Source organism: Epinephelus moara, chromosome 21 (genome assembly GCF_006386435.1).
Source record: "Epinephelus moara isolate mb chromosome 21, YSFRI_EMoa_1.0, whole genome shotgun sequence".
NCBI classification, from domain to species: domain Eukaryota; kingdom Metazoa; phylum Chordata; class Actinopteri; order Perciformes; family Serranidae; genus Epinephelus; species Epinephelus moara.
In genome coordinates, this window is record NC_065526.1 from 22859180 (window position 1) to 22885914 (window position 26735).

Below are 26735 nucleotides of genomic sequence, written 5' to 3' on the forward strand. Positions count from 1 at the left end.
TTTTTAACTTAAACAAAAGTGTTGCATTTAATTTTTTGTTCAGTGTAGATGTGTCCTTGGCTGACAAAGCATATCAATTATTTCACTACATTTGTGTCTTACATTTGCCATGAACCCTGTACTAGCTTTTGCCTGTGTTTGTGAATTTGACTGTCAATGTGTTTCAGCTTCTGGTACCATATTTACAATGACGAGTCATTTTCATCGCAATCATCCTTTCACGTAACAATGATCAGAGGCACCGCTGAGAAAGAGTTGCTGAAAATTTCCAAAAAAAATACAGAGGGTTGGGAAAATGCCACAGCTTTCATTGGTAATCAGCCAGGAGGATACAAGGTTAGTGAAATATTCTGTATGCTTTTTGGCTGTACATGCACATAGTCATCTAAAACTATAGTTTATAAATCCACTTAGAAATCATAGAAAAAGGCTTTTCTTACAACTGCAGAAGTTGCCTTTATTGCTTTCTGGACAGATTTCAAATAGGACCTGCTAAGAGCTAATTCTGTAAATGTTTCCTAATTTGACCAAATGTCAATAAATATAGGCTAAAAACAACTGGGCACAAGTTGCAGCCCACGCATACCTCACTGAATCCATGAAAACATTAAGTCTGTCGTTAAATCCTCAAAGCATTGTGGGAACTGTAGTTTTAAAATTTAGAGCATGGTTATCAGCTAACTAGAGTAACTAGAGTATGCAAAAAAGAATAGCAGTGACAAAGGTGGGACCCAGAATGTCAGATTTTACAAACCTCTGACTTGTTAGAGGTTAGGTTTGATTGATTATTACTACTCTAGTTATTTTCTATCTGTATATTGCTTTAATTTGATTTAGATTCACGGGGTAGCTCTCCAAATTTTTATTTTCTTAATCTTTATTGCACCCCAAACTTTTATTGTATCTTATCTGCACTGCTTCCTATTGTTATATAACAACCTATTTCCCCCTGGCGGATCAATAAATCCATTTTTTTTTTATTTAATTATGGTACTTGACACAATGTAACTGGACCTGTTTATTACCTGGTACCTATTCCTCAAAAGATTTGTGTTGCCATGCAGACGTACAGCTAACTGGGGACAGGTGTGTTCAGAAATCTGATGTCCTGATTGGTTTCAGGGGCTCAAGGCAAAATTAAGATGCGACGTAAAAGTCTGTTGGATATTTTGTACTTGAAGTGTGCTTAAGGGGTAGTTCACATCCAAATCAAATACACACATTTGTCTTCTAACCTGTAGTGCTGTTTATCAATCAGGATTGTTTTGGTGTGACATGTAGAGTGTTGGAGATATCAGCTGTAGAGATGTCTGCATTTTTGAGCTTCACAAGCCGAGTGCCATCTAGTTCCATTATATTTTAGAGAAGACAGACATCTCTATGACTGGTATCTCCAACACTCTGTAACTCACACCAAAACAATCTAGACTGACAAAGAGCACTACAGGTAAGACGAAACTATGTACAGTATTTTTGATGTTGGTGTGAACTGTCCCTTTAAAGGCAACAGGGTACACACACAATACACAGGCAGTGGAAGGCACTCGGTGGTCAGTAGGGTCCACAGCGAATTTTTTCTCCAGGGGCCAGAAATGTAGCAAATGCAGCCTTTAGGGGTAAATAAACTAAATCAGTATTAATACTGATTTTCAGAATAAATGTAGGGTAAAACACTTCTCTTTCTACAGCTGCGGTTATCATTCAAACCTCCATTAATGGAAGCCAGCGACGGTATGTTGGACGATATCAACTTTGAATACTGTGGAGAGGGAGATGTCCCCGCAGGATCAAACCAACTCTCATGTGATTTTGAAGAAGACACCTGTTCGTGGTACCACAACCACACTGCCAGCCTTTTGTGGGAAAGAAGTGATGGTGGATTTGATGATGGCCCAACAGGAGAGGGTGAGTATCTTACTGACAATGAAGAGGAATTAGTTTGAGCATTTACTTGGTGGCATCTTGATTACGTACTTGAATACGTACATATGGGTACATCCGTATGTACATATGTCTGTCCCATCCTTGTTAACGCAATATCTCAAAGCCATAAGGGAATTTCATAAAATTTGGCACAAATCTTCCCTTGGACTGAACCATGAATTGATTAGTTTCTCATTCTTGTAAATAATATATATCTAGACAAACGTTAACTTAGACTCAAGGATGAACTGATTAGAGTTTGGTGGTCAAGGGTCAAAGGTCAAGATCGCTGTGACCTTGTATCCATCTCAATCTCATGAATGCAATATCTTAAGAACAACTTGAGGGAATTTCTTCAAATATGACACGAACATTCACTTGGACTCAATGATGAACTGATTAGATTTAGTGGTCATAGGTCACAGATCAAGGTCTATGTGACCTAATCTGTCTCATTCTTGTGAACGTGATATCTCAAGGACAGCTTGAGGGAATTAATTCAGATTTATTCACATGGACTCAACAATGAACTGATTAGATTTTGGTGGTCAAAGGTCAAGGTCGATGTGATCTTGCACGTCTCATACTCATGACTGCAGTACCTCCTGAACACCTTAAGGGAATTTTTTAAAATTTGACACAAACATCCACTTGGACTGAAGAATAAACTGATAAGAATTTAGTGGTTGAAGGTCAAAGCTCAAGGTCAGTGTGACCTCGTAGAACATTTTTGGCCATAACTCAAGAATTCTTGTGCTAATTTTGACAAAACTTCACACACATGTCTAAGGGGATATTATGATGAAATGATGACGTTTTATATCCAAAAGGTCAAAGGTCAACTTCACCGTCACATCATAATATTCTGCATTAAAACACTTTTCTGGCCATTGCTTAACGTCTTAACTCAGGAACAGAAGGAGAGACATTTGGTCAGACACTGAATTCGTGATACTAATCTTGGGTGTCCACTTTAAAACTGTGCTGATTGTATAGATCCTCTGTGCTGATGGGGGGAAGATGACTGTGAAGCATTCATGTTTTCACAGACATGGATGTTAACTGTGAGAAAAACTTGACTAGTGCACAGAGACATACAAACGTTTTTTATTTTCTCTACAGGCTACTACATGCTCATAACTGCTTACACACAACTGAATACCTCGTCGACAGCCAGACTTGTCAGCTTCCCTCAACCTGCAGGACAAGTCATATGTGTGAGCTTCATGTATCACATATTTGGCAACAGCATTGGTACGTGCCTCAATGTCTGTAGCTACACCTCCAGACGTATTCACTAAATGGGTCATTAAATAGACAATGAGGTATACACACAATATACACGACAGCTGTCCAGCATTTCCTAATTTTAAATCTTTAGCTTTTTCTCCATAAGATAACATGTGTCCCTCAAATGTTATGTTGATTTTTTATAATCAGGTTCATTGAAGTTTATTGCAAAGCGCTCTGGCGAAGCTGAGATAGTTGTGTGGATGAGAAGTGGTACCCAGGGAAATAAATGGAGATTTGCAGATCTTACCTTCAACAGTGACAAACCAATACAGGTATTGTTATTGCTCTTTTTTGTGTATATTCCTCTGCTGATCATAACAAAAAAGATTTATTCCAAATGATAAGACATTTTATTTTCTTGCAAAGAGCCAAGAATACAAACACATGCAAATTAATGTTCCTATTGTCAAACGCAAGCCTTGTATTTGTGTGTCTTTCTTACTGATACAATTTTTATTTTCTTTCCGTTCTTATTAATGTCTAATAACGGGCAGTGTACTTAAGATGACTTTGGTTTTGTTTCTCATTTATTTCCGTTAATAACTATGTTTCATGACAAAGTTTAACTCTTTTTTACCTCAAAAACTATACTTCCATTAAGTTGTGTTGCTCTCCAGTTTATTATAGAAGCAGTGGTGGGTGGCACACAAGGCAGCATAGCCATTGATGACATTATGGTATCCAGCAGTGGGACTGGCTCTTGTCCAGCTGAGAGAGAGTGCACCTTCCAGGGCTCTCTCTGTGGTCTGCTGCCCCAACCATCTGCAGACTTCAGCTGGAGTCGGGTCAGAGGGGTGTCCCAACCAGCCAACTCTTCAGGCCCCGCCGCAGATCACACTCTGGGGACACAGCAAGGTTTGGAACTCCTTGAGATACAGACTCAGCTGGCTCATCTGCTGTAAATTTTTCAAATCATGTCAGAACTAGAAAGTGGTTATATTTTTTGTTTTTAGCTTGAAGGTGCATCTGATGATGACACTTGATGTTTGCTCAAACAAAGAAACTGGGAAGTCTGTCGGGTTTGGATTGGGTTGACTATACTGTATTCAGTTTGGCTGGAATTTTAAAGATACACTATGCGGGATTTTTGGATGTACGGAGTCATATAGAAGAAATCCCTCTAAATCATCACTTTTGACCCATTAGACGTTTGCGATAGTTTGTGGAAGTTAAGCAGCAGGCATCCACCAAAAAAAACTTAATATAGCGAGGTAAAACGCCAAATTAGAGTGAATCTGGGGTTAGCATGTTAACAAACAGTAACCAACAATTCTGTATAGTGTATCTTTAAACCAGAAAATACATTAAACATGTTATAGATTAAGGATCCTATATGTTTAAAAGTCAATATTTGTCATTCACGTGCAATTTCAAAGGAGATGGACTGAGGAAACTGCTTATTAACAAGTTGAATCTTGTTTTCTTTTATTATCAGAACAATGCACTGATTCATTTGAAGGATGTCTGGTAACTTAGCATCAAAATTTTAAAATTCAAAATGCCAGTGTTAAAGAAAGATGATGAATCTTGTTTTTTATTGCAGTATATAAATGATACATTCAGTTGTTATTAATAACTTTGTGTGATCCCATTCTATGTAAAACAACATGTGTGTACAACTCCGCCCTGTTGTGTAGGTTATTATCTGAGTGCCCAGTTGTGGAAGCACCCTGTGGGGTCCAGAGGCGCAGTGATGACTGCAGTAATGAAGCCCACTGCTCCTGATGGGGAGTGCCTAATGTTCTGGTACTATATGGAGGGAAGTGGAGTGGGAGAACTCAGCGTTTATCTTCGAACCGCTGACAACAACACTGTCCAGCACTGGACCAGGAGTGGAGATCAGGGGAAGCACTGGAGGCACGGAAGAGTGACACTTCTCAGTCTTGAAACCCCATATCAGGTACTTGGTGGTTAGTTATCAATAAATGATTTGTGAATAAACGATTGCCTAATCAGTGCACATTTTGAAAAGCATCTTAAAACTAATTTGTTCTGGACTTTTTTTAATATAATTTTCTAACATGATATTTTTGGGGTTTGCACTATTCATGCATATATTTTATACATGCTGTTGTCCATCTTTTTACTATGTTCCCAAGATTCACTCAACTTGGCTTTTCGTCTCGCTCTCGTGTTTTTTGGTGCTTTGTCAGTGATTTTTTTTTTTAGCTTTCTCTTGGATACATGCTGCTTACGGCCTGGCAACTGGTTGCTATGGTTTTATAAAGTTTACATTAACGTGCTATCGGTTGCTTTGATTGTTCCTTTTTTCCATACTGGCCATAAGGAGTTCCCTTCCTAAATTAGTTTTCATTCTAAGTGATGAGGGACAAAATCCACAGTCCTCATTCAGTGTAACAATATGTTCAGTCAGGACCACTTTAGTCAAAAAAAACTTTAATTCCATTTGCAGTATTATATTTGGTGGCCTTTCCTCGGGCCTATGCAGAAAGCCTCTTCCATGCGCCTACATGAAAAGCCTGAGGCAGAGAACGCAAACCTCCTTGCCCTTCCATGTGCAAACAAGGAAACCCTGAGGCAGAGAGAGCACACCGCCCTGCCCTTCCATGTGCCTACATGGAAAGCCTAAGGCAGGGAGAGCAGTAGCAAAGACCTCCTGGGAACAGAACAGAGACACAAACAGAAATTACATTGATAAGTCAGACACAACATGAAAAGGAGGAGCTGGGGTGGAGGTGGGTTGCAAAGTGACTTGCAAAGGAAGCAGCAACAGTAGGCAGGCCAGAGCAGTTTAAATAGGGCACTCTGAAAGACATTCACCATTTGGTTGCATAGAAAGGAATCATGTGATCTGTCAGCTGCTCCATCAGTTGATTGGGCTGCTGAGCTTGACATTGTGTCTTGCCTGAACTAATGCTGTGTGTGCAATTTGTGAAGTTTAGCTGAAGTTAAAATGAGGCTAAAGCAGTCTTAGTCAGACTAAATCAAATGTAAAAATAATCACATTTCAAAATCACAATCTTTTTAGTATGAAATTCCTTTTGTATCCACTCCTCTGCTACAGCTCAGTAAGGAAACATTTGATACTAAAAAGACTATAACGCTGGAAGATAACAACACTGGAATCACTTTAGAAAGAGATCCATTTGATGCCAGTATGGACAGGAGGACTGATGCTTAATAACTCTTTAACTGTATAATAGCATGTGAATATTGTTTTAAGATTGACTTGAAAATCCTATTCCTTGAGTATAATCAATATGTTTACATTCAGAAATTGTTAGTAGTTTGAGATAAGTCTGCACTTCCTCGGTCAGAACTGTATAGAAATAACATGTCATATAAGTTCAAATCCTTTCATCATTTTAAATGACAGGTGATCTTTGAGGCGGTGGTTGGAGATGGACCGAAGAGAGATATTGCCATTGATGACCTAATTGTCCTGAATGGTGCCTGTCCTCCGCAAGGTTAGTGACCAATGTAAACCCCAAGACTTGAAAGTTAAAATGGAAAATGGATGAAAAGTATTAAAATTAGTATATGTTCTGCTTTTCTAATGTGTGCATGCATGTCCGGTTGCATACGTTATGTGTACCTGTGTTATTCCCTTACAGGATTTTGTGACTTTGAAATGGACCTGTGTAGTTGGGTGAACAATCCTCCAGCAGAGTCTGGAGTGGACTGGGACTGGCTCTCAGGTGAGAGTAAGGGTTCCCTTATTCCAAACAGGGACCACACCACAAATTCTGCTTTGGGTAAGTCACCACACACACAAACACACTTTGACTACAGGCATCATAATGAGTGTGGGATTTTGCAGTCCACAAAACAGGGAGAGCAACAGGGATCATGTGCTTGGAACAGCTGAAACAGAGAAACATGGATTACTTAAACTTAAAGGATACATTCACAGTGTTTTAAGTCTGTCTTAAAACAGTAGTCAGGTGCCTATATGAACACTGAAACAGGTTTTTGTATCGCTATAGTCATCCCTCCTGTTTGTGCTGGCCATTAAGGGATGAGGGGCTGCAGCAGAGGGATAATGATAATAATGATAAAAAAAAGAAGAAGTACAAGAAGAAGAAGAAGAAGAGGAATTTTATTTATATAGCACTTATCTAATCAAGATTATTTAGTGCTTCCCAAAGTGTATAAAAATAAGACAACAATAACAATACAATACTTTTTTTTTTTTTTTTTTTTAAATGATGTGTACAGAGGCAAAAATAGAACAAATGGAAAAAAACACAAAAGTTACAAATCAAAAAGAAAAAAAAATCAGGCATTAAAAGGGAACAATTAAGTATAAAAATATGTTTCAAGTAATGATTTATGCACAAGTAATGTGCTAGCCAGTCTAATCTCCTAAGGCAGAGAATTCCAGAGCATTGGGGCCTTGATGTCTTGTCTGGGTTTAGCTGCAGAAAAATCACCCAAAAGTCATCCAATTTTTAATAGCAGTGAAGCACTCCATTAAAAGGCTCAGACAGCTAACATTATCTGGCTTAAAGAACAGGTAGATTTGGGTGTCATCAGTGTAACAATGGTAGGATACCCTACTAAAATGGCTGATAATGCGTCCTAATGGAAGCATATAAAGTGAAAACAGAATAGGACCAAGAATAGATCCCTGTGGCACCCCAAACATCAGCGGAGCTGAAGATAAAACAAAATTACCAATGGACGCAGAAAATTCTCCATCTGAGAGATATGATTCAAACCATTTAAGAGCAGTTCCAGATATACCTATGCAATGATTTAGTCTATTGATGAGAATGTTGTGATCAACAGTGTTGAACACAGCACTGAGGTCAAGCAGCAGTAAAATTTCCCAGTATCAGCGCCTGTCAGTTAATCATTAGTGAACCTAGTGACACGGGGCCTAGTAACATAAAGAAGCAATTTCACACTAAAGGTACTGTAACTTTGGAAGATACCAACTAGATCCATCTAACTCAGATTGCTGTAGTCTCATATTAACTTCAGATATACTTTTTAATGTGTTTTTGCACACAACAAGGATGGTAGATTCTGTCCCCCATCACTGACATTGTAATTGCATTAGGAAGTGATCTCTTAATGGCCAGTGTGAACAGAAGGAATGATTATAGCATGCAGTGTTTCAATATTTATCAGTCAAGCTTCAAAGAAATACTTCACCCCCTGCATGTCACCTTGAATTTGTAACACAAATTCAATGTAACGCAGTATTTTCCTCACATCCCTCCATGAAGAAGAAATAATCCAAAAAATGAGAATTAAGGTCATGGGGTCCGTGTTTACCAAAAGCAAAACTATATCAAAACATCTGTTCACAAACTCTCACACAAGTCATGCAGTCTAATCCAAGTCTCATTTATCCAGTTGTATGCTGAATACTTCCCAAACAAAGCCCCTTCCGACTGGGAACTGAACTAAATGTGAAACTTATCTATGCTCTTTTCAAAGCCAGACTCCATCGGCAAAACCGGTAATTTTACTTCACTAAATACAGGAGGTGCTGGTCTACCACTGCCTCAATTGAAAGTTATGTTTTGTTTTTTGTGTTATTGTGTGACTCTAATGAATCCAACCTGACCTTTAAAAACACCAAAGTCACACAATAACACAAACTATCTGATAGAGGCAGTGGTAGACGAACAACTCTCTTGATCATGGAGCCGCTCATATTTTAGGTGACTGTATAAAGCCGTTATGTGAATCTGAAATTATGCAAATTATTTGCATGTGCAGGACACTTTTGGAAAAAAATGTCCTGGATATTTTATGTTGTTTCTTTCACCCTACAGGCCACTTTGCATTCTTCACGGCCTCTCAGTCTGCGAAAGAAGTTATTGCCCAACTGGAGAGTGAGACAATGGAGGCAGTAGACCGAGCTTGCCTGCAGATTTGGCACTATGCCGAAGGGTGGTTATCAGATGGTGAGTACACTGGCATGGGACAAAATGTTATGTCATGATCACCCTGGCCAAAATATTTGCAATTCAGAAATGTGCTTGAAACTCTTAAAATGGCACTAAGACATGCTGGGGTCGTTTTACCTACATTTTGTTAATAAACAAATATATACTGCATCACAGATAGGACACACATTTTGTTTAGTGAACATCCTTCTAGTGAAAAACAAACAATGTTAAAACGCCAGGCTTTTTAAAAAATATGAATGGTATTCATATATTTCATATTCATAAATGAAAAAGTTCCTAAGATCAAATGCTAGAGCATTGATGGGTATAGTGGAAAGGAGTGTATGCAAGAGCAAAGGCAAAATACATCCAGGGGGCAATACAAAACAAAAAGACAAAATTGAAATTTGCAAATTTGCACATACCATATTCTGTTATTGTTTGATACAATATGATACGATACCTTACAATACAATACGATATGATACAATACAATATAATATTATATGATACGATACGACATGACATGACATGGCACGATACAGTACAATATGATATGATATGTATATTTATACACTGAAGTTGTTTGTTTGTGTTAATTTAGCAGTAGTTCTTGTTCTTATTTGTAAAAAGGAAATGCAATAAATATAATGGGGGAGGGGGGCACAATAAATACAGTACGACAACAATATAAAAACATAAAAGCAGTTGATGAAAATTAAATGAATAGTTTACAGTCTTACATTTGTATATTTAACTGGGTATAAACATCATACATATGATACTCTCAGATAGTGTGGGATAAAATTATTTTTCGAAGCTTCTAACTTATTATCAGAGGGGGCTCCTGGTTATACAGTGGTACTCTGATGTGCATGCCTCATTTCAGATCTAATTGTCCTACAAAAGAGAAGAGGAAACATTCTCAAACCAGGTTTTCTGATGATGAATTTTGTTTTTTCCAGCGCCTTCTTACATCACGCTTACAGTGTTTGTGAATGAGACTGCTGGGCTGCGTCCTGTGTGGAATACAACTGGATATTTAAATAAAACGTGGATCCAAGACAGGGTGGATTACAGTGCATCAGGGCCTCACCAGGTAAGGCAAAATGTATAATTTTATAATAAACCCTGATAAAGTTCCCTGGGGAAAAAAATAAATCAGTGCACAATTCTAAATTAACTATTATCCTGTCATCACAGATTATTTTACAAGCCAGATGTCCAGACTCAAAGGATGGCACCTTTTCTCTGGATGACATCCATATCATCAGGGGCAGGTTTTGTGACGACACTATTCCAACCACCACTCCAATCCCTGCCACCACCACCACCACTGCTCCTGCCTCCGCCATGGACTGCACATTTGAACAAGGTGACTCAGGAAAACAGGGCAGACTGTGATTCGTCTTATATCATCCTATAATAAAGTATCAAGGTCAACATTTTTCACAGCTAAGTGACTCAATACCTGATTTTCTAGCGACAGTAGCCAGATTCAAACACCAAAAATGTAATACTTTAGCTATTAAAGGAATGCTTAACTCCCAAAATGATCATTTGTATGTAAATTACTCACCCCATGTAACAGTGTATTGGTGAAATTTTTTTTTGTATTTCCCTCATGTCTCCATGATGAATGAAGAATCCAAAAGCAGGGAAAATTCATAATGAATTACAGTCATAGGGGTCCCCATTTAATAACAGCAAAATTATATCAAATCATCTGTCATCATCATTATGCATGTGTTTGGGAAGTACTGAGCACACGATTAGATAAATGAGACTTGAATTATACTGCGCAAGTTGTTTGAGAGTTTGTAAATGGATGTTTTGATAAAGTTTTGCTGTTGGTAAACGTGGTCCCCATGTACTTCCATTCATTAAGAATTTGCTGCATTTTTGGATTCTTCCTTCACAGAGGAGGCATGCAAGAAAAACAAAGGTTTTGTCATGAATTCAGCGTAACATGGAATGAGTTATTGATGTGTATATTATCATTCTGAGAGCAAAGTATTCCTTTAATGTGAAGTGTATCTCTCCATTGTTTCTCAGATATGACTTTTACTTGAAGCCATTTAGATATATACTACATACTTTTAAGTAAATGTTCTGTTGACTATGTATCCCACTCTTTATGTTACAAATGAAGTATTTTAAGAAGTGAAATTATATCTTGTAAAACAGGTCTCTGTAGTTGGGTCCAGGAGGTGAGTGATGATTCGAACTGGACTCTCAGTAGTGGACTTCAAGTGGACCAGCCATGGGACGGACCTCAATATGATCATACTGTCGGAAATAATGAAGGTATTGAGTACTGACATTTATATAAACACCAACACTGGAAAGAAACATAAAACAGAGCCCTGGGAAGAAGACCTGCAAACATATGTAGCAAAGGAGTTGAATGGCAGAACTGTCTCATCAGTGATGAAACAGACAAAGTAACTCTGATCTAGAGCCATGCTTATTCAGTGCCTCACAGTCTGGTAGCCCTTTCTTTGTTTTCTTCACCCACCAAGGTTTCTTCTTACTGTTGAATGGATCTGGATCAAAGGATGGGGAAAGAGCAGTTGTCTCTGTTCCTGTCATTGATCTCACATCACCTATCTGTGTTGGATTCTGGTACTACATGCTCGGGCCTTCAGTATCCACTCTGGACCTGCTGGTTGAGACCGTATGTATCCCAGTTAGTACTACTTTAAACCAGCTGTTACAGAGTTAACTTGCAGTGTCGTAACTTTACAATGACTTGCTTTGTTCTAGATTTCCTCTGAACTGTTGGTGTGGACTCGCCGAGGGACCCAGAATTCAGAGTGGATTAACGCACAAGTAACGATCAGCATGAACAATATAACACGGGTAAACCTTAACTCACATATTCATCTTTGCGATAAAGCCCAACTGATGCTGGATTTTTTTAAGCTGATATTTGAGTGTTTAAAAATCAGATAACAATATATCAGACAAAAACACATAACATAAACAAACATAAGGGTCCCTTAAATTCGTTTTAAAATGAATTGTGAGATTATATGTTGTCATAACCCAGTTCCTAGGCCATGACAAATACGGGAAGGGACACAGTGGATGGTGTTCAATCAAAAAGTATTATTGTGACAAAGTAAATAACTAAAAAATAACTACGTACACTCACTGGCCACTTTATTAGGTATTCAACTGCTCGTTAATGCAAATTACTAATCAGCCACGTGGCAGCAACTCAATACATCTAGGCATGTCAACATGGTCAAGACGACCTGCTGAAGTTCAAACCGAGCATCAGAATGGAGAAGAAAGGTGATTAAGTGACTTTGAACGTGGCATGGTTGTTGGTGCCAGACGGGCTGGTCTGAGTATTTCAGAAACTGCTGCACCAGGTGCCACTCCTGCCAGCTAAGAACAGGGAAAAAAAATTGGAAAATAGAAGATTGGAAAAACGTTGCCTGGTCTGATGAGTCTGGATTTCTGCTGCCACATTCAGATAGTAGGGTCAGAATTTGGTGTAAACAACATGAAAGCATGGATCCATCCTGCCTGTTGCTGACCGTGTCCATCCCTTTATGACCACAGTGTACCCATCTTCTGATGGCTACTTCCAGCAGGATAACGCACCATGTCACAAAGCTCAAATCATCTCAAACTGGTTTCTTGAACATGACAATGAGTTCACTGTACTCCAATGGCCTCCACAGTCACCAGATCTCAATCCAACAGAGCACCTTTGGGATGTGGTGGGACAGGAGATTCACATCATGGATGTGCTTCCGACAAGTCTGCAGCAGCTGTGTGATGCTATCATGTCAATATGGACCAAAATCTCTGAGGAATGTTTCCAGCACCTTGTTCAATCTATTACACCAAGAATTAAGGCAGTTCTGAAGGCAAAAGGGGGTCCAACCTGGTACTAGCAAGGTGTACCTAATAAAGGCAAGTGTGTATGGAGTGTGGCTAATCAATAAGTCAGTGATGTAGATGTGAGTGAGTGAAAATAGTGTGGTGTCAGGTGTTGTGAAGCGAAACAAAAGAAAAAACAAACAAAGGCCAAAATGCACAAACGCCAGAGATGAGTCAAAGTACAAAGAGAGAATGAGCAACACTGGAGCTGGGTTTTAATTCTCCAGAAGCGCTCAGCCCAGGTGTTCCGAATCAGCCGCTGCACTGCCGTGATGCCTTCAAGAACAGAGGGGAAAACCAGTTTCTGGTGAACCACAGCAAACTCAGCACCTCAGGGGCCATCAAAATATATTAAGCAGGACCTTTAACAGTTGAAAATTAGACTACTCAGTCCTATCTGTTAGACAAACAACGGCACCACTGTTTTTAAACTATCTCAAAGACATCTTTGACCTTTCTCCCCTACAATTATTCCAATATGTTTGCAATAAGATAATATCAGCAGTTTATCAGTAGGGCTCAAATCTGCACATGCATTTCGTTTATTTCATTTTATTTATTAGGATCCCCATCAGTGATTAAGACAGAATACAGGGACAGGATCAGTGTTACAGAGGCACAAACCAAATTCTTTAAATCACTCCAAACTCTTTTTTTCCTTGTCTTTTGTGTTTCTCCTTCGTCCACAGTTGATGTTCACCGGCCACAGTAACACCAACAGCCGAGGATTCATTGCCATTGATGATATTACAGTGAAGGAGGGTGCCTGCAGTAATCTGAGTACGTAAAGACTTATCCACCATTGCTTGATGTTCACAGGAAGTCAAAACATACTAGAGACTATTACAGCTTCTCTCTCTTTTTTTTTTTTTTTTTTTTTTACACCATTTTAGATGTGTGTGGGTTTGATTCCAGCTGCTGTGACTTTGAGAATGATGTCAGTCATAAGGGTCTCTGGGGTCGCAAAAGAGGCACAAAACATCAAGTGGATCACACGTATGGAACTGAAAATGGTGAGTGTAAAGCTGCTGAGATTATGTGATTAATAACAGAGAAAAGCAATCGTGGTCTCACCGATTGCTCACCGAAGCTACATCTGCTATGTTTTCAAACTCTTACCTTTGTTTTTATTGTGAAATACTGGACAATTTTACCTCATCAGGTGTCTCAAATGATTGTAATGCAACAGTCTGGGAAGAGAACATCACTCTTTGGGTGACCTGCTAGTTTGGGAACCCCTGTTTAAGAGTGTGTAGTGTTGCTAACATCTATCAAACCAGTGGTTCCCAACTGGTCCAGCCACGGGGTCCAGATTTCTCCTTATAGTTCAAGGTCCACACAGTTTAATATATTCAGCATTATACTTGTGTTTGGCCATGTTGTCATGCTACTTTGTTGTACTCTCTAGTAGCTGTCTGTTCTTCGCTCACGCTACAGTAGAAAATGGCACTTCAAAATTCACTGTACTACTGTAGTGTGTGTTCTACAAACTTGACATGTTGACGAGTCACTTGGGGTCCATTTAGACTGGACCTGGGACTCACTTTTAGACCCACCAGTTGGGAATCACTGAGTTAAACAACAGTTGAAGCATGCATGGATTTTTAGTCACGATAGCATCACACCTGGTGTCCGTAGATCCATAAATATCCTTGGTGTCCAACGCAAGGAAGTGGATTTCTTAGTGTATGGTTAGAAACCTGATAGAAACTACCTGTAGCCATGGGGGGGAGGCTAATTTTGTCTGTTTGGCACATTGGATATCACAGAGATTTCCATAGGAATGAATGGACTTCCTGTTGCCACATCTTGGTACACATGCATAAGAGGTGAAGCGTAAAGATGGTCATGTTGTTCAGTCGTGTCAAACACTTTTCGTGAAGTGAAATGTCTCAACAACTGTTGGATGGATTTTTGTACAGATATTCATGGCTTTTAGACAGTCAGTCCCACTGATTGATGTAGCACCACCATCAGGTCAGACATTTAATGTGTTCGTCACCTTGGTTTATGACCAAAGACAATGCAAAACCCATTCCCGTCAGCTTCAGCTGTACTTTGTGTTCAGTGCAAGTTCTAGCATGCTAACATGCTACGCTAAAATGTTCAACGTGGCAAACAAAAGGTCTATACCTGCTAAACATGTCATATTGAGCATGTTAGCATGCTCATGTCTTGTCAAGTCAATCAGTCTTGCTGTAGCTGGATGTTTGATGTTAAACAGCTCTAACTAACTAACTCTGCTGTAGGTTTCTACATGACTGTGATGATGTCAAACTCGACAGAGACTGAAGTAGCTCAGCTGCTCACACCTGAGGTCACCTCAGCTACAGAGATATGTGTACGCTTCTGGTGAGTCCAGTGCTGCCATCACACACTGTACACACAGTTGTGGGATGAAGATTTTAATGTGTATCTGCTGTATTTGTCCAGGTACTGGATACCTGCAGGTCCATCTAACAACCTTGCTGTGCATGTTCTGCGGAGTGGGGAGCCAGGTGAAGCACTTTGGGAACGATCTGGAGCGCCCTCTTCAGGCTGGGAGGTGGCAGAGGTCACTGTGTCCTCCCCTGCACCATTCAACGTAAGTTTTTAACTTGTTTACAATGACCCCATACCTCGCACTCTCCGCCAAACAAATTGTCTCCTCTGCAGTGAGTCACTAAACTACATACTGCATTGTAATTTCAGTCATTCCTGTAAGTCTGCTTTCTAAAACAGTTCATGTCCTTCACCAGGTGGTGTTTAAGGCAGTCCATGCGCCAGGCACCATCGCTACAGTGAAATTAGATGACATTTCTGTGAAGGATGGGGCCTGCAGTCCTACAGGCAGCTGTGACTTTGAGTCCGGACAGTGCACCTGGGTCAACATCCCTAAAGAAGATGGACATGACTGGGTGCTGGCCAGTGGCGGTTTTCAGGGTCCACCGACAGACCAAACCACTCAGACCCCAGAGGGTACGACCTTTGATATGTCTCAATGTAATAAGATGAACATGGACATGCAAATAGAGTAGAAATCCCAGCTCTATCCAGAGATCACATTCATAGAGGAGCAAATCCCAGTATAAATTACTGATCAGCAGTAAAATGGACTTTCAAGAGAAAAATCTTTATATCAAAAATCTCAGGATTAAACATAGTAAATCTGTTGGTAATGAGTTTAACTCTGGGGGGCAACACTGGGCATTCATATGCTCGGCAGCATGGAGAGGGGAATTTACAGATTTAAACCCTTAAAGCTGCACTAATTAATATTTTAGATCAAGAAAAGGTCAAATGACTATGTGTAATGTCAAAGATGCTCCATAATAAAAGAGCTATTACAAGCTGCACCAATGGCAAGGAATTTTATTTTTTTTAAAGATATTTTTGGGGCATTTTTGCCTTTAATTGATAGGACAGTGAGAAGGCGGAGAGAGAGAGAGAGAGAGAGGGAATGATGTGCAGCGAAGGGCCACAGGCTGGAGTCGAACCCGGGCCACTGCGGCAACAGGGGGCGCCTGCTCTATCCACTGAGCCACCGACGCCCCGGAAATCTTTTCATTTCAACCCAAACTATCCTCTTTTTCCTGAAACTTCAAGTCTACAGAGCAATACATTCTAAAACATAATAAAGGATACAGAAAAGAGTAAAGAGAAAAAAAGATATGATAGGTAAAAGTATTACTAAATGACTTACAATTTAAAAAATAAATCACCATTAAAAATAGCAAAAGTGAAGACAAGAGGTGCAAAGGTAAAAGTATTATTTAAAATGATTTAAAACTGGGTTTAAAAATAACTTTGCAGTAATTACAGGTTGGAATGGGCAGTGTAAAAAGGAATGTTTTAGCTTTGACTTAAAAGTGTTGAGAGTCGGGGCTTGTCTAACATCATCTGGGAGGTTATTCCAGGTTTGTGCTGCATGATAACAAAACACTGCTTCACCATGTTTCATTCTAACTCTTTGGACGGTCAGCAGGCCGACCCCAGATGTCCTGAGTCCTAGAGGGTTCATGTCACAAGCATGTCAGAGATATATTTGGCGCTGAGGCACAGAGTGATTTATACACAAGCAGCAACCTAACATTTTTTTAAGGTTAAGTGGCTAATCATATCAATTATAGCAGCTCTGACACACTCTGCTGGTACAGCACCTTTAATAACTGTGGAGGGCACAAAATGATGATAGGTAGCTTCATTTTTTCCTTTGTTTGACATTTGAAAATGTGACAAGCCTCAGCAAATAAGTGAATACAAAGTTAGCTGCCTAAGAAGCTCAACAGCCACCAGTGTTGCAATCTATGATTAATTTGAGCCTCTGTAGCTGCTGTTCCACTGTTACTTATTAACTTCTCTTTTTATCCCTGACTTATGTCCTGACATTACCTCCTTATTGCCCTACAAACAATTTCCTTATGTCTGTTCCACAAAGAAACTTTAAAAACTGAGACATCTGATCCTTCTCTAAGTAATCTGCAATCACAGATTTTGAAAAGTTCAAACAGCCAAAATTATAGTTTGCACTAAAAAATAAGGTCCCTCATGAGACATGTGTGCAGCTGACACACTGAAATGACTGATCACTGACGGTACAATCATTAAATATTGCAGAGGTTTGTAATTCTTGTGCTATTCTTATTTTATGTAATATCTGTATTCTTATTATTGCATTCAGGTCGGTTTTTATTGAGCTCATCACTGCACCGAAGCCACAGCAGTGTAGCGCAGGTATTGTCAGAATGGATCCAACTGAGAGACACCACCTCCTGTCTCACCTTCTGGTACCATATGGACAGCAGGTCAGCAAAGGAAAATTACAAAACACCACCCTTTAAACACCACACAGGATGTGACAACACAGAGGATGCACTTCATCCTGTTTGTCCTGTTTAGCTTCCTCACTGACTTCCTCTGAAAGTGGGCACAAATGTCATTTGTGAATCACCTGCTCCCATTTTGTGCAAGACTAAGAACATCCTGTGACAGAGTTCACCTTTTACACAGATGTGTGTGTGAAAAAGACCCTAATGGACTCAGCAACCTAGAAATAAGATGCATGTAGAATATATATATAAATACAAGTAGCTCAAATGAACCAAAGGAATAGCTGATAAATAATTTTTTACACACTAACAATAATTTCCAGGATTTCCTTTTTTAGCACTGATAAAGTATAAAGTCATCTGCAAAGATAAAGAAAAGATACTAAAGAAACTTTTTGATTAAACTAAGTTGACAAAAGTTTTCAGATTTCACATTTCATATTTAACATTTCACATTTGTCTGTCTGTCAGTGACTCCGGTACACTGAAGGTGTACATGCGTTCAGGGCAGTCGGAGGAGCATCTGATGTTCAATGGTACCAGCAGTGGACGTGGCTGGACCAGGTTCTCTCAGTCTATAGAGAGGAGAACACCTTTCCAGGTAATACCAAACAGGCTCAGGGGTTTAAATAATAATAGAATTGAAAAGAATGGATGTTTTATCGATGATATTCACTGACTCCCTCCATGACCATATGCTCAGCTGCTGATTGAAGCAGAGACTAACAACAGAGGATTCATTGCCATTGATGACATCAGTGTCACACCAGGCCTTTGTCAAGGTACTGATACTGTTTTTATTTAAATTTCTTTAGTTAATTAGTCGAGTGGTACACGAATGAGTCCTGAAGCCAGGAAATGAGTTAGCATATTTGCACCTCGTGTTGAAGTCAATGGGTTTTTGGTGGTTGCTAACAAGTGGCTAAATGAGACTACAGAGGTTGTTGGGGGCAACAAGCTTAGTGGTGCTGATGTTGAAGTCATGCGACCATGGTGTAGTTCATTTAAGCCCCGTTTCCACCAAACACATTCGCTATGGTACCTTTGGAACCAAAAGTAACCCTTCTGACATGGTACCTAGACCCTAGTGTTTCCACTGCAAATAGTACTCTTAGGGTGCTTTCACACCTGCCCTGTTTGGTTCGGTTCAATGGAACTCAAGTTCATTTGCCCCCTAAGTGCGGTTCGTTTGGGCACGTGTGAACACAGCAATTGCACTTGGGTGTGAGGTGGTCTCTGTCCGGTTACACCCGAACTCTGGAACGGTTTGTTTGTGGTGAGAACGTTTTCCGACCTCGATCTGAACCAACTGCAGCCACATTACGCGTTGTTTGGGTTAAACATGAGCATGTTACAGTCCTGGAGGATTATTAATGTGCACCTCCTCCTGTAGCTACTGCCTTAATATGCACATTCAGCACATCCAATGCATCAAGACATTGTTCGCCTTGTTTTCACACTGTATGGTTTGACTACAATGAACAATGACAGCAATATAGTCCAAGATGACCAGCGCTAAAATCAACCTGCGTAGTTGTCCCTCCATTGTGACATTAGAAAGTGTCACATTTATCTTGCAAGTGTACTCTTCTTCAATGTTTTGTTCACTTCTTGTATTTTTCCCACATAAAAATTCTGACCAATCAAGAGCAGCTTTCTTGCGCAAGCATTTTATCTGGTCTGCTTGTAAATGCTGCCGTGAGAACATGAACCAACTCTTGGCAGTTATGCAACTTTGTAACAAAATCAGTCCCTGATTTGGACCAAAGCAAAACAACTCTAGGTCTGAAAGCAGCCTTAAATGTGGGCGGGGTTGTTGTCACTCACTGTACTGTATGGCTCTTCACCGGTGACACAAAGGGAAGCACCTGCACCTCATTTATCGTCCACAGAACGAGGTTGCATGCAAACTTTTTTAGAACAAAATAAAACAGGCTGCAGCGAGATTCTCTCTCCATGGGATATTTAAAAGTAGCAGGTTTGTGCATTTAGTCCTTCTCAGGCAAGCTCAGGGCCCACAGGAACGATGCTCCACGATGCCTTTTTTTCTCTCAGTGAGGATTAGAATATATGCCGTTCACATAATCCAGTCAAATCCAGTCAAAATGACCATTTATTTTCAAATGATTAAAAATCCATTCATTACTAAAAGTCTTCCAAAAAGTCATCCAAGAATGACAATAAAAACTAAAGTAATGGTCAAAATTGTCATATTTAAATTTAAGGTGTTTTGATGGATTTATGTCGTCACCTCATGCATTGAGTAACATTACAAATAAACATTCCACCTTAAAAGTCACCAGTCGGCCCAGTGAATTAAGTTATTTTTCTCTGACTCAAGCTGCTGCAAGAGGCAGCAAAACATCCTTTCATTGTATAGTTACAGTTTACTAATATATATGACTTGCCATGGTATGAACAGAGATTACATAATTTTCAAAACCTGAGCAAGAGTATGTGTGTGGAGTGCAGTGTTCACAGCTCCACCTTTTTGTACCGAACCTGTGTGCTAGGTACCCCAACAGAGGGGTGACCAGAAATGGGGATGGTACAGAACAGTTCCATTGGTACCATCCACAACTTTTCACAGTGGAAATGTAAAAAAAGCGTGCTGAACTGAACCGTACTGTACCCGACTGCTCGATGGAAATGGGGCTTTATAGATTAACGTTAGCTTTTAACCTCTGGTGACTGCATTCATGCTTGAAAACTCATAAATGTGCTGTTTAGTTGTGAGGATTATTGTACAGAGCAAAATGTGTGAGTATTATAAAGTCGTGTTTGCCACAGAGCTTATTTTCTGCAGTAATCCAACACAGCAGGAAAATCACATCGGCTTTTTGTCGAGGGAACCAGGGCGACGCTACCTTCCGAGTTAGCCTATAAAAACAAAGCAAAAAAACGTCATCTCTGCAGCGCTATACATGCTTGATGATATTTAAATAAATAAAAATGTTTTCTTTTCTTGTAGTAAATGACACAAGTTTGAGATTTGTGGGCTGTTCATTTGAAAATGACACATGTGGCTGGGAGGACATCAGCCATGGCGGTTGTCAGTGGACAAGAGGAAAAAATGCTTCTGGGAACACTGGACCCTCTGTGGACCACACAGTGGGCACAGGACTGGGTAAGGCCACACAGTAACCCCTCTGATTCTGATACTGCCTTTATTTTCAATGGGAGAGGTTATCTGCGTCTGATCCGTCACTTATAGCAATAAAAGGCAGAACAGTGAGGTTAACAAAATTCTTGATGCTTCAGTGCAACTAAATTAGTACACATTAGTAAACAATGTGGGCTTCCACTCATAGAATAAACAAAGCACCTTTCATAGTTACAACCCACCAAAGGGGGAAGAGGCAACAAAGCAGTACACTTTTCATCTTTCATCCATCTTTAAGTATTATAATGAGAAGTTTGTTACAACGGTAAAAGAAGCTGAATATGCTAATTTGCTGAATAAGCTGAATTTGTTTCCCCTTTTACAGTATGTATGGTGGCTGTGTGTTTGCCACAGTTTCTACATCCCCATGCTTTTTTTGTTCTTGCTTGGATTCGTTGACTGTAATGCTTATTCTATGAAATTCTTTACTGAATTATGCTTTTAGTTTTTCTGTCATCACATCTAAAAATATGATGTGCGTTTTTAATTTAGCAGCACCATATGTCCCTGTATTGCCTAAACCTTTGAGACTGTTACACAAAAAGGGGGGAAACTCAACAATCATGGTGCCTTCCTGACAAAAATATATAATAAATCCCCTGTGAAATAAGATAAACAGCTTTTTACTGCATGCATTGCAGACTCAGCTCGATTTCAGCTGAAAATTAAGGAGGTTTATAATGTCATTGCCACTGAAAATCGTTGGTTTCAGGCTCTCTAGTGTGAATTAAAATGTAAATATAAAATCATGCCAGCACGTTTCCACTACATGTCAGTCTGGCAGATCTAGCATTGCTTCATTTTTTTTCCTGCCGTGCTTTTTACACTGCTGACAGTGTATAGAAAAAATAAGGGGGCTGTCATTGGTTCTTCCAGGTTGGTACATGGCAGTGGAGCCTGACCACGGAAGTCAAATGAGCCCTGCTGCCCTACAAAGTCCCACCATGAAACAGGCCAGTGCCACCTGCACACTACACTTCTACTACAACATGTATGGAGACGGTATGTTTTCCATTATTGTGTTCTGCATGTATGTTCTTGCTTTCTTTGTATGCAAGTTTGCATGACATCTTTGACACTGCTGTAGACATAGAGGAGCTGACTGCGCTGCTAAAGGAGGGCGCCAGGACCACTGCACTGTGGTGGCTGTCCGGTAACCATAGAGATTCGTGGCATCATGGTGAGGTAACAGTGGGTCGAATCCCTCTGGACTTCACCATCCTGTTTGAAGCATCCAGGGCCTTCAACAGTCGGGGACACATCGCCATTGATGACATAGATTTCACCAACTGCACCCTGCCTGGTAAGCTCTACCTGCAGGACACTCGGTTTATGTCAGGTGGCTCCTTTTATCAAGCTGATTTCCACTGATGAAATATATTTTGGTTTCCACCTCAGAGCCCCAGCCCTTGTGTCCACACAATATGTTCACGTGCAACAACAGTGTGTGTGTGGAGCAAAACCAAGTGTGTGACTTCAGTGATGACTGTGGGGACCGGTCTGATGAGAACAACTGTGGTGAGATAAGACACACTAAATGTACCTGTACAGTAAATTCATATATGTCAGGTCATACAGGCTATCCCTCTAAACTTCCCCTTGTCCTGAACATTATTTCATAATTTCTGTTGAAAGGTCTCAAAGTTAAGTAAAATTTGATAGTGAGTAAGTCTATTTAAACTTATAAGCATGAATGGAATGAAAAGTTTAAAATTGTTTACATTGATTTTTAGTGTCTTTCCTGATTTGTATGATTTTCATCAGTAAAAATACAATAGTATGTGATGTGTAATGTATAATACATTCATAGAGTCATAGTGTGATGGGCTTTTCCATGTGTTGTTGTTTTATAAACCAACCAAGAGCTGCACATTCACAGGTTGATGTTCTCGATTATCAGTTCATAACTTGTCTACCTCTCGCCCTCCTTTTACCTGATGATAATAATGTAGAGACACATGCAGAGCGCTGCAGCTTTGAGCAAGGCCTGTGTTCGTGGGCGAGAAGTGATGTGGACACACCTAGAGTTGAGTGGACGTGTCACAAAGGACAGGAGGCCTGGCCCAAACATGGGCCTCCCAGGGATCACACCCATAACTCTGCTGCAGGTATCACCCTCCCTGAGCTGCTTGGCATTTAGATAATCCTCACTGTCTTTGACTCTGAATAACTTGTTAGATGGTTAATTGAGCATAGTGTTAGTTCGGGCAGGACAGCTCACATCCCAGCTACATCAGCTGATCTCAAACAGCCAATCAACTGATGGAGCAGCTGATTGATGGAAAGGAGTCAGCTGACAGATCACATGATTCCTTTCTGTGCAACCAATAGGTAAATCTCATTCAGGGCGCCCTATTTAAACTGCTCTGGCCTGCCTACTGTTGCTGTTTCGTGTGCAAGCCGCTTTGCAACCTGCCTCCACCCAGCTCCTCCTTTTTATGTTGTGTCTGACTTATCAGTGCCGTTTCTGTTTGTCATTGATGCTGCTCTGTTCTGTTCCTGGGGGGTCTTTACTGCTGCTCTCCCTGCCTCAGGCTTTCCATGTAGGCACATGGAAAGGCAGGAGGTGTGCTCTTTGTCTCAGGCTTTCCTCGTTTGCACATGGAAGGGCAGAGAGGTTTGCTCTCTCTACCTCAAGACTTTCCATGTAAGCGCGTGGAAGGGCAGAGAGGTGTGCTCTCTCTGCCTTAGGCTTTCCACGTAGGCACGTGGAAGAGGCTTTCTGTGTAGGCCTAGGAAGGGAAGAGAGGCCCCTGAACAGAGCCATACTGCCAAATATAATACTGCAAATGGAAATAAAGTTTTCTTTGACTAAAGTGTTCTTGATCAGTAATGCTATACTTTACTTATACCTTTCCAATTTCATTATACAGGTCACTATATCATCCCTGGGACTGACCTGACTGAGAAGGGTCAGGCGTCAGAGATCCTCTCCAAAACATTATTACCCAGCTATAACTGCACTGTGGGTAAATGTATGTGTACGTAGCATGTTACATCCTTACAAAAGAGCTGTGATGACTGTTATTGTATCCATGCAGGTGAGATTCTTCTACTTCAGCCTGGATGATGCTCCAGCCAGACTGATGGCCCAGTCCAGGACGCGACAGTCTGGTAGTGACGACACCATGTTATGGCTCAGGGGTACAGCTCAGAGTTACAGCTGGCAGAGAGCAGAGGTCACATTCTCCTCCTCAGACAATAGCAAGGTCAGTGAGGAAGGAGACAGGTAATTAAATGATGGACGACAGCTGCATTAAGCAGGGATTCATTCATGAAAATGTTGTCAGATTGGTAACTCTCTCACGTGTATACAAAAAGGAAACATTTTTAAAGCTCCTCCGATCAGTATTTTAAAGTGAGCAGTGGTTTGAATGACAACATGTAATGTGAAAGATGTTGCTCATGTTGACAAACCCACAGAGAATTATTATTTATTTGGTTTTACAGCTCATAACTTTACTGTTTTGGTTCACTCTCGTCGCTCTCATCGTTTTCAGCTGCAGCAGGCAACTGTTTTCTGCAACAAAAAAAAAAGTTAAAAAATAAATAAACCACTCCACACTACCTGCTCAGCACCAGATGTCAGACTGAACTTATAGGAGCCTGATTTCTTACTGTGGAGTTAGGGGACAGCAAATCTAACCTACAGTGAGAGTGGAATGGGACTTTGCTTCCTAAAGCAGCCAGAAACACAACTCCAGGTCTGCTCAATGTTCAAATAAGCAACTGTTTGCTAAAAACTGCCCCCAGCTGGCCAAAAAAATCAATTAATGCAGGTTTAAATAGATTCATATGAATGGCACTGATAAATATAAAAGGTAGTTTAGAAAGCCTCTCTCCCTGCTTTATCTCTGACCTCTTGGTACCATATGCACCGGTACATACTTAGAGATCCTCAGGCAGAGGTCAGAGGCCCAACAGAGCGCCCCAAGACCCTAGAACGATCGACCCAAGGAAGTCTGAGTCAGGGATCTCCTATAAGTCCTGTCTTAAAACATACTTTTATCAGAACGCCTTTTCGGTTTTACAATATATTATCTATGACTAATACTTTTACTATCTATTTTAAACTATTATCGAGTTTTCCGTTGACTGATTTTAATTTGCTTTAAAACATTCGTACCTTTTCATACGCTGTATTTGTTTTGATACACCAAATTGCTCTTTACATTTTCTTTTAAAGCCTGATGATTTTATGACTTCTCTGAAAAGTGCTTTATACTAACATTACTAAAATTATTCATATTATCATTATTGTATAGTTTAAGCAGCATTGTTGAGCATTGTTGCCTCACAGCAAGAGGGTTCCTGGTTTGAAACCAGGGTGTGGGAGCCAGGAATTTGTACGTGTAGATTTGCATGTTCTCCCCGTGTCAGCGTGGGTTTTCTCCAGGTTCTCCGGTTTCCCCTCACAGTCCAAAGACATGTACATTAAGTTAATTGGTGACTCTAAAGGCCCTGACACACCAAGCCGACGGTCGGCCGTCGACCAAAGTCGGGCCGTCGGTGAGCGTCTGTCAGCCTAGTTTTTGCGGTGTGTCCCGCACCGTCGGCACTTTGGCGTCGGCTTCGGTGGCTTTTCGGCCGATTGAGCATATTGAATCGGCGGCAGAGCTTGTCGATGAGAGAGATCACTCTGATTGGCTGTTCAGGTTTTATTTCCTCGCCCCTGTAGCGAGTGAATCTGCCTGTAGTCAAACCGGGGCTCACCGGTGCTTCCTCCTCAGGCTTCACTTCAGTCAGCTGCCCACAGACCCACTGCTTCTTCCCACTTTAACCTGAATAACAAACCGGAGCTAGCTGGGAGCGGCTAGCGGACCGTTAGCAGCAGCATGACCGGAGGGAAGCACAGCCAGTTAGCCTCCGCTAGCTTCCCAGCTAGCCCCAGCTCTCCGTTTGGATCCAACCGGAGCACCGAGCCCTGGTTTGTTATTCAGGTTAAAGTGGAAAGAAGCAGCAGGTTTATTGGGCAGCTGAGTGAAGTTGAGTGAAGTGGAGCCTGCGGAGGAAACACCGGGACCATCTGGATGTAATAGTCCTTGGAGGTGCTGCGGTGCTCGGCTACACAGATAGGAAACCCCTCGGCTGTCAGGATGTATCACTCTCTCATTCCACTGTCTCTCACACAGGCGCAGAACGTACGTGCCACTTGGCCATTGGATGTAGTCCGTGTAGTGTGTTCAAATGCAACTGACACAGGGCGACGTGAGGCGACGTAGATGACGCAATAGTTGGCTTTTGTCGCCGCTAGTTCTTTGATGTCGGTTTGGTGTATCCACACCTTAAATTGTCCAAAGATGTGAATGTGAGTGTGAATGGTTGTCTGTCTCTACGTGTTAGCCTTGGCCCCCAATAACCTTGTATGGACCCAGCCCTCCTGAGTGTGATATATGTGTCGGTTGTTCAATGTCTGGTGGTGTTTGTGCATTGTGTGTGTATTCATATGTTGTTCAATGTTTGGTGGTGTTTGTTGGTGGTGTTTTGTCTATCCAAATGTTGTGACAGATTGTGAAAACAAATTTCCCCATGGGACAATAAAGGCTATCTATCTATTGACCTGTCCAGGGTGTACCCTGCCTCTCACCCAATGTCAGCTGGGATGGGCTCCAGCCACCCCGCGACCCCTAACAGGATAAGCGGTTATGTAAATGAATGAATGAATGAATGTGTAGTTTTAGCTTTTTGCAAATTGGCCTTGACTTTATTTCAAGACTTTGTTAATTATGCGTTTGGTCACCCAGAAATAAAATTAAAGCAGAAATAAAAAGTAGCAGCAATGTA

At 40.6% G+C, this 26735-nt stretch overlaps 1 protein-coding gene across 1 annotated transcript in view; it reads left to right on the forward strand.

Moving 5' to 3' along the window:
* Nucleotides 1–1733: 1733 nt before the first annotated feature.
* Nucleotides 1734–26735, forward strand: part of si:ch211-106h4.4 (MAM and LDL-receptor class A domain-containing protein 1) — a 45416-nt gene continuing 20414 nt past the window's right edge. Inside the window, exons 1-28 of the mRNA XM_050032325.1 lie at nucleotides 1734–1905; nucleotides 3046–3177; nucleotides 3364–3488; nucleotides 3834–4071; nucleotides 4854–5116; nucleotides 6554–6644; nucleotides 6792–6932; nucleotides 8967–9098; nucleotides 10049–10182; nucleotides 10287–10458; nucleotides 11271–11390; nucleotides 11606–11760; nucleotides 11850–11945; nucleotides 13670–13760; nucleotides 13874–13993; nucleotides 15230–15332; nucleotides 15414–15564; nucleotides 15719–15938; nucleotides 17641–17764; nucleotides 18260–18389; nucleotides 18492–18570; nucleotides 20760–20915; nucleotides 21828–21953; nucleotides 22039–22254; nucleotides 22350–22469; nucleotides 22904–23059; nucleotides 23825–23916; nucleotides 23993–24160. Coding sequence (XP_049888282.1) covers nucleotides 1734–1905; nucleotides 3046–3177; nucleotides 3364–3488; nucleotides 3834–4071; nucleotides 4854–5116; nucleotides 6554–6644; nucleotides 6792–6932; nucleotides 8967–9098; nucleotides 10049–10182; nucleotides 10287–10458; nucleotides 11271–11390; nucleotides 11606–11760; nucleotides 11850–11945; nucleotides 13670–13760; nucleotides 13874–13993; nucleotides 15230–15332; nucleotides 15414–15564; nucleotides 15719–15938; nucleotides 17641–17764; nucleotides 18260–18389; nucleotides 18492–18570; nucleotides 20760–20915; nucleotides 21828–21953; nucleotides 22039–22254; nucleotides 22350–22469; nucleotides 22904–23059; nucleotides 23825–23916; nucleotides 23993–24160 — 4023 coding nt within the window. The remainder of the gene's footprint in view (nucleotides 1906–3045; nucleotides 3178–3363; nucleotides 3489–3833; nucleotides 4072–4853; nucleotides 5117–6553; nucleotides 6645–6791; nucleotides 6933–8966; nucleotides 9099–10048; nucleotides 10183–10286; nucleotides 10459–11270; nucleotides 11391–11605; nucleotides 11761–11849; nucleotides 11946–13669; nucleotides 13761–13873; nucleotides 13994–15229; nucleotides 15333–15413; nucleotides 15565–15718; nucleotides 15939–17640; nucleotides 17765–18259; nucleotides 18390–18491; nucleotides 18571–20759; nucleotides 20916–21827; nucleotides 21954–22038; nucleotides 22255–22349; nucleotides 22470–22903; nucleotides 23060–23824; nucleotides 23917–23992; nucleotides 24161–26735) is intronic.